An 8,628-nucleotide genomic window follows, 5' to 3' on the forward strand; every position below is an offset into this window, starting at 1 on the left:
TCTCAGGTGGACCACACCATAGGAAACAATGGTGATCAGACCATTAAAAAAACTTCCCAGGGCTTGCCTGAATGCCCACCGTAATGTTTATTTTCCATCCAACCCATTGATAAGGTCCCACGGATCTGGATGATGGGAAAAAACAAATATAAGTTGATCCAAAACTTTTATATCCCACAAGAAGTTTTAATGGCTAATCACCACGTTTCATGTGGTGTGGTCCACGTGATATTTGGATCTGCTTCATTTTTGGGTTCATGCACTAAAATGAGTTGAAAAAATGGATAGACAGCATGGATATACAATACATAAATCAAGGTGGTCCCCACGATCGGGGCCGCATCCAATCGGCTCTAATGAATAGGAAGGTAGTATGGTCATTTTAGGAATGTGAGTCGGTGACTGTGGGTTACACAGCTTGGTCGGTTTAATTTCCGTCAACGTGGCCGTATACTTATCGTGCCTGCTTATCAAGCATGATACTCTGCCAGAGTATCAAACAGCTCCCCAGTTAAAACCCCCGGCAGGGAACGCCAAACCCTAGAACTGTCTCTCCATCTCCTCTGAGGTATGTTCTCCATATTCTACGAATTTCGATTGTCTCTGAAAGATCGATGAAAGCAGATTTCTTCCCAAATTCTATCTCTGCTGGATTCCTTTTTTTCGTTATATTTTTTGCTAATTGTTGAAATTTTCTCACTGAAATCCATCATATAGTTGGATTTTCGAGCCTGTGCTTGGATTTGATTTCTATTCGTTCGGATTGGTTTGCGTTTTCATGATTTCGGTTGTTTTTAGAAGCTTGCTTGCTGGGCCCAAGTAACTGGCATCGTCCCACACGTGCCAATGCGGCACACGTGTAAGAGATCTGGGCGGTCATTCATTAGGCAGGTCTTACGGCTGTGTATATGGCCCGGCCATTTACATGCTAGTCTGCTCATCAAGTGGGCCTCCCATGTACAATACATGGGCGGTTGTAAGAAATTGGGCAATGGTTAGAAATCAACTTACATGCGTTGCCTTCATGATGTCCTGACCAGATGGATTTATGGGTAAGCTACATGCATTGCGGGGCCCAGTGACCAAACGTCCTGTATTTCTTGCATTGTCTCTTCCTGCTTAGTAGCAGCGGACCTTAGTGTAGATTTAGGATCAATCTGTCCCTGCGTATTCGTCAGGTCGACTTAGGTTGTAGCCAGTAGTTGTAGTTCCCTTCCATCTGTGCTGCGTGCCGGATCTGAAGGAAGACAATAGTTTAGGAACCCGTCCGCCAATGCTCCTACGCTAGGTCGACCATAGTTGCAATCTTTGGCATTACCTTTGCTTCGCTCATCAGCACGCTGCTCTTGGAAGCACCCTGCCGCTCTCAGCTAGGCAGGTGATTCCCCATAGTGGTAATGCATTCACATTTTCCTTAATCGCATCCATCTTTTCTCCTTGTTCATTTCGACTATTCCCTTCTCTTTGTTCACTCCAATCATACAACTGCTGCACCTTTGCAAGTCCTTGGATTTCCAAGACAAAAAAGAGCTCATTTGGATGAAGAGCCCCAACCTTTGCCAATCGCCTGAGTAACGAGCGCACGACAGTTGGCCGAATAGACTAACGGTCAAGCCACGATCGAGCCACACTCTATCTCGACGCCAGAGGTCGGTGGTCACGGTTTGAATCGAACCTAATTGGTTCTGGCATGCCCGCAACCCCTGCTAGTGTGCCGCGCAGTCGAATTCGAGGACCAATAGATGGATCCTGTTTACATCCCCCTCGTTTTATTTGGAGTGGAATGGAAAATATTTGGGCATTTTGTTACTTGGAACTGGACATCACATTATTGCTTTTAGGCTGTGGTTGGATAAATACAAAGGCCCTGTTTGGTAGATGCTTGAACTTATCTTAGTAACAATTATTATGAATTAGAGATATTGATTTCTAATACGTAAGTACTGTTAACGTGAACTCATTATGTATTAGAGCTTAAGATATCTAATGCGTAGTTACTATTAACTAAAATGAGATGAGCTCATTTTATAGGTGTGTACCAAACAGGCCAATGGATTTCAATGGAAATAAATCGAAAACTTAAGATGTGACAAGGTGGGAGTGAAAGGGTGGAAGTGAATTATGGCAATATTCTTTTTCCAATTATAATGAAATTTTCCGTTTCTTGATATTTTAACACTTTTTTGAGTCTAACTATGAATGACTGTAATAAAAAAATGGATTGGTTTTCTTACCGTAAGACAATGTTTGGATGCACTATTGTATAGATTGCAACAATTGGTTCAATTAAGCTGAAAAAAGAAAAACCAAATTGAATACCTTTTGTTAGTATTCATAGTGGGGAAGTAACCGTCGAGTTGCAGTTACATTCATTTCAAATCCAACTTGAAAGTATTGTACTAGTGATTTCGTGCTTGGTGTAACTTAATATGAACACTAGGTGACATAATTGCAGCTTGGTCATTGCCACTTTGTGGAACTAATTATTGCAATGTGTTGTTCTGATAGCTTCTAAAAGACATCCTAATAAAGTGGGACCAGTCTCCAACCTTGGACATGTCTCTTTCTTTGTACTTGATTATTGCAATTGGAATAAATTGTCCATCCAAATTCAATGCTAGTTATATGCTTGCAATACTAGCTTGAAAAATGGTTTTCTTCAATAGGGACATGTATGAGCTGCTAGGTGTTGGTGATTTTTGCATATGAAACCAGGTGAAAAAAAGGTACAGGATTGTAGCATGACATATTCTTTTGACCAAAGTTAGAAGAAGGGCCATTAGACTTTACCTTTGGTAGGGATAATTCTAGCTTCTTTTTGTTTCTAGGTTGTTAATTTGGCCAACTGACTCTTGTATTAGTTATGGCTGAGTGAGATGGTCCTGCGCTGCAGGATGTGTTAGGTGTCTTCGGGTCCCCAAGTTGTATAGGTGGGGGCCATGTTTGGTGATGCAAACGGTGGATTTGATAGGCCCTGCCATGGATGGTGGATGCCCAAAAGCACCGAATTTAGGAGATACTGATTGATCATCGTCTACTCAGAACCTGAGTGAGATGGTTAAGGAAAAAAGAGCATTACAATTCATATTCAACTGAAAAGGCCAAAGATTGAGTCATTAGGTATCACGCCCCCAAAGTTCAGAACCTAAGTATGCACTCTAGTCTTGAATTCTAAGGGTTGAGATATGATAAGAACCATGTTATGCACGTATTTAATTGACCAAGGGGGGACATTTGAGGCATTGCTCATTGCTCTCCAAGAAGGGATATGCACCATGCCTCCGGAAATCTGGTGCTTGTATCAGGTCTTCCATTGGGTTCATGGTGTGAAGTGTGGACCATGTAAATTAAGCTCATGTACCCTTCAACTTAGATCTCTTATTGTTTCTTTGAGAGGTATTTGTAATTTAATCCTGTACACCAGTGCTAGTATTGTGGCCTGTAGATTAGCTATTGTTGGAGTGATGAGAAAGTCACTCGCTATTGGGCCTCTTTAGCTTCTTTGTAATTCTCCTTAGTTTTTAATTATGTCAGTCATCTTTAAAATAAAAATAAAAAAAAAGCATCGCCGTGGATGCTCATGTGCCTTGCACCTTGTCTTCTTGCATAGCAACCACTTCTTAATATTGGTGTGCTTCTTCCCTGTGCAGATATCTTCATCACTCTTATTCTCCGTTCTGCTGAAGGTGGGTACTTTACAGATGTTGGTTCACCCGTTTGATGCTCTGATTTCTAACCATGGTTTGCAAACTGCTTTGGCATGTTGAATTGTTCAGCATCGATACAGGGTTGTATCATTCCGTATTGGCCCTGTATTGGGCCATTTCAGGCCAATACAGCCATATTGTTAATGGACAATACTGGTGCGTATGGTCTGAAGCTTTCGGATCATGGCCTGGTTAATAACTGTCAACCTGTAGGGCAATTTCATATGCTCCTTCAGTGGTTCGTTATCCCTTTGTTGCAAGCTCTTGATGTTTAGGCAATGCTTGTAACATTCTGTCAGGAAGTCATTAGATATCAACATTCCAATTCGAGTCGCCAATTTGAAGAATTTATTGCCATATTTTCCCATCTATTCATCCTTCTTTTGGAGCTGATGAAAAAATCATTCCATCAACTCAAGCTTCATCTCTTACCATACTACTGATCGGTCCTCATCTAGATCATAAGGATTGGTGCCAATTTGATATAGTCGATAACTGTTGTATTGTCTGGTCAGCCCACAACATCAACTCCAAACCTTTTGGTGACAAGTAATTGGGGAAAAAACTAAGATCAGAAATTTAGATCTTAGTTCCCAAATTGGATAACATCATAATCTAATAATTTTTTATTTTTTTTTGAAGAATCATCATCATTTGGTATTGAGAATTCATTAAGTTGTTGAGAATCACTCCCAGGTGCATTTTAGAAGAAAGGAATTCTTTATTAAAAGAAAATATAACGTCTATATCAGCATGTCACATATATGTACAAACTTCATTTGCTGGGCTTAATTCCATAGATTTCCTTCGCATCTGGGATGCCTGTGTCCCATCTTATTCTCTCTTTACACATCCAATCTTGCCCTATCCCTACCTAAGAAACTCGTTACCAAAGTCAAATGGGAAGAGGTTCAAAAATCCAAAGATATGGAATATCCTTCTTGATTGATTTGGGTTTTGTGGCTTTTGAACAAGTCCATTGGAGAGTTGCCATTGGAATGGTGTATGCTGTTTAAAAATCGTGTGGCCATCTTATGGCAGATGGTTTTCCTTGGGGGTCCTATGGGGTGCATGGAAGGAAAGGAATGGAAGAGTATTCAAGGATAAACGGTCCAAGTGGGGATCCTAAAGAGAAGAATCCTTTCCTTGACTAGGAGTTTGGTACTATGGAGGCATGGATTTAGGCAGTTTTCATGGGCAAGCTCATATGGGGGATTGCCAAAATTTGTAGTCATTTTGTGGCTTTGTTTCAGGGACCCTTGTTGGATGTTTGTTTGTATTCTATTTTTTCTTATCAGGTAGCATAGTGACGAGAGGGGCACTTGCTAAATTGGCCCTTGCTGTTATCCTTTTCACTTTCATTAATAAATTCACTGGGGCCATTTAAGCAAATGGTGGTGGAGATTTGGAGAAGTAAAGCAAGCACTGTGGAGAAAGATAATTATTGGGAATTATGACGAGGAGTCCTTTGGTTGGTTGCCTAAAAAAGTGGTGTCAGGAATAGTTTCCAGGTTGTGAAACCATATTGCGAAGTCTAGGGACTGTGAATTGAGGCTAGGGTGTTTATTTCCAAACGAGTTGAAATATGTTTTTGGTAAGGGAGTAGATGTGTTTGTAGAATGATGATCGGGTTGGAAAGAAACCTCTCCCAACCAAATCCCCCATAGTATTCTGTGCAGTGATGAATGGCATGCTTGTCAAGGATTGCTTCCAAATGTTGGGAGGACAGTTGGTTTGTAGTTTTTTATTCTGAAGAAATCTCAATAAGATCAAGACATTATGTAAAAGTTGCATGAGGTGCCTATCGGTAGTGATGGGAGGACCCCAAGGCTTGGACATGGAATCCTTTCTGTAATGTCATAATGAATACCAGGGATGTCCTAGTGCCATTGTTGGGGTAGATTGGTGCTGCCTAGAGTTGAAGCCTTTGCATATACTGTCACAGCCGAAAAAATTCTCATCCGTGCTCATCTCCAACATAGGGATCATAGGATCACTATCATTTGCTTCATGTGTAAAGAGGAAACAGTCCATCACCTCTTTGTTCATTGTGCCAAAGTGAGAGAGATTTGGAGCTTCTTCCTTCATTGCTTTGGGATCTTGTGGAGTTTCCAAAATATTCTTGGGGAATTTACTAAGAGTTTTTTTTTTCCCCCCCTTCTTGGAAGGGGATCCCTTCAAGAAGTGGAGAACTTTGCGACAGATGCATCCACCTACCCTTTGGTTTTATGGATGGAAAGAAATAATCAAATATTCAATGACACCAAGTTGCCAATCCAGAAAGTGGCCGGGAGAATTGGTACCTAGCACTATCAAGCTAGCCACTATGAGGGCCGAATACTGAATCTTTAATTTCATTGGGAATGTGGTGATAAATAGCAACACAGTCAGTCACATTCCCAAACTGAGATGTAGTCCTAGCAGATGGTGGAAACTTAATTTTGACAGTTCATCTTTTGGGGACCCTGTCCCTTGTGGTATTCATGGCGTGGTTAGGGACGACAATGGCATCGTTTGCTTATCTTTCTCAGGGCCTAACTTCTACTAAGGCAAGTCTTTAGCTCTTAGAGAGGACTTGAGATTATTTTTCAAATCCTTCTTGGGTCATCATACTGTGGTAGGAAGAATATAAGCTCATCGGCAATTAAAGGCCACACTGGTCCTTGGGAGCTATCTTCTATTCTCTTCGATCTAGGATTTGACCTCAAGGCTAAACATTCTGTTGACCCATGTGGAGTGTGTTAGGCAAATCATTTGGCAGATGCATGGGCCAAGGAAGGGGTGTTTCACCCTCTCTTTTATATCCAGGATATGTTTTCGCATTCGTTGGTCTAGCGTCTGCTCTTTTTTAATAAAAAATGCATTACCTCTAAAATGACTGAAAATAAACTACTTACCGAATCCAATAGAGATGTAAGAGACCTAACAATTTGAACTCCTTGCTGAACAACTTAAATGCCTATACTAGATTGACTCTGACGAGGAGTGCCAAAATAATATTTGCTCTTAGTTTTCTAATTTCCACACAAGAATGTGGGATCCACATAACCAAATCCATTTAAACCTTTTCCCATGTTTCTCTCTCTTCGTTACAACCCAAGGACAGGTTCCTTGATATCCTCTCTATAGATTCCTAGAAACAAATGGATTTTCAATATTCATTCGCAAAACAAAAGGCATCAAATTAGGAAAACTCAGCATAGGCCTATGGCTATATCAAGGGGGTAAGCACAAGAATATCAGAGCATAACATATCACATTCCAAAGTTTCCTCATCGAATGATAATCTTGGCTGTCATAAAATAAAATAAAATAAAATCCTTTTGACTAATGCTAATATGCTACCTGTCTTCTAGTAAATCATAATACTGATAGTACACTTTATACTATACTGTCAGTATTTTCATCACATGATTGAGGTTATTTATTTGTTGCCTTTTTTCCTTTCAAGAAAGGAAGTATTTGTGAAAACCCCACTAGCAAACTTCAGAAACAGGGGTTCACTCTATCCCTTATATTTACAAATATGTAGCCTTTTTTCAGCCTCTTGTCATTGCTTGCAGGTCTAGCAAGGATGGTGAGAGTCAGTGTATTGAACGATGCTCTCAAAAGCATGTACAATGCTGAGAAAAGGGGGAAACGACAAGTCATGATCCGACCGTCCTCGAAAGTGATTATCAAGTTCCTTTTGGTCATGCAGAAGCATGGTTCGCATCTCAGTTCCTTTCCATGTTTCTTTCCTGTCTTTCGTCCCAACTTTTATGTAACATTCATTTTCTACTTGCTTTGTTCCACAGGTTACATTGGAGAGTTTGAGTATGTTGATGATCACAGGTCAGGTAAAATAGTGGTGGAATTGAATGGAAGATTGAACAAATGTGGGGTCATTAGTCCTCGCTTTGATGTTGGGGTCAAAGAAATCGAGCCCTGGACTGCAAGGCTGCTCCCTTCTAGACAGGTTAGTTAAAACTAATAGTTGCTATACAATGCTTGGTACCAAACCAGATGCAGTTTTTTTGGGTAAACACTCTGCACCAGCGGGTCCCATCTTTTGTTATGCAGAATGTATGGGTGGACCAGAAGTCTTCTTCATCAGACAATGCCAGCCATCTGATTTGTGTATCTTTTCCTCGTGCGTATGGACCATTGGCTATATTTTATTTTAAACATCCATTAGTGGGTCAAACAATCAGATGCTGTAGCTGCCAACCGATGTGTTTTTGTAGCCCAACGGTGGGTCCATCTGGATGAATGGTTGGATGGGCCCTTTTTTTGTGGAATATGCTTCCCTGAGCTAAAATGCTGATGCTATGAGTGGATCATTGTATATTTCTTCAGAAAATACAGCTGTAGCTTGCTTTCCAAAAACCACTATGGTACAATGTCGATAATGTGATTTAATATTATGATGGAAATATGCAGTTTGGATACATCGTGCTGACAACATCTGCGGGCATCATGGATCATGAAGAGGCCCGGAGGAAGAATGTTGGTGGCAAGGTCTTAGGCTTCTTTTACTAGCTGGAGGTTTTCCTGCAAACGGATTTGAATAGTTCTCTCTGTTGAGGAATTTTCAATGCATTTTAAAAAACATTATACCTGGGTTCTGTTATTTGCTAACCCTGGATTTATCCTCCCCTTTTGAATTGTAGAATGTTGTATTCTTTTTTAACTGCCATTTTGGTAGGGGCATTTTAAGACCATCAAGTCAGCACTAGTGGTTACGGTTATCTACTGGCAGCCATTAATATTATTTTGAAGCTCTCTCATGCATTTTGTTGTAAAATTATTATTATTATTATTATTTTAAAAAGAAAAAAAAGAAAAAAAAGAAGCATTATTCTTTGGAAGTTCTATTCCATTTCAAGTAGAAGGCAACCTCATAAGGCCTCTGAAGTAAGGGTGGCAACAGGCCATGTTG

The 8,628-nt window shown here is 40.4% G+C and overlaps 1 protein-coding gene across 1 annotated transcript; it reads left to right on the forward strand.

The window, feature by feature from the left end:
* Positions 1 to 415: 415 nt before the first annotated feature.
* Positions 416 to 8,327, forward strand: LOC131252990 (small ribosomal subunit protein uS8). The gene is made up of 4 exons (XM_058253805.1): positions 416 to 568; positions 7,271 to 7,414; positions 7,505 to 7,665; positions 8,130 to 8,327. Exons 2-4 carry the CDS (start codon positions 7,282 to 7,284, stop codon positions 8,226 to 8,228), a joined length of 393 nt encoding a protein of 130 aa, XP_058109788.1. The 5' UTR covers positions 416 to 568; positions 7,271 to 7,281; the 3' UTR covers positions 8,229 to 8,327.
* The last annotated feature ends 301 nt before the right edge of the window (positions 8,328 to 8,628 follow it).

The sequence above is a fragment of the Magnolia sinica genome, chromosome 8, assembly GCF_029962835.1.
Source record: "Magnolia sinica isolate HGM2019 chromosome 8, MsV1, whole genome shotgun sequence".
In the NCBI taxonomy this organism is placed as follows: Eukaryota; Viridiplantae; Streptophyta; class Magnoliopsida; order Magnoliales; family Magnoliaceae; genus Magnolia; species Magnolia sinica.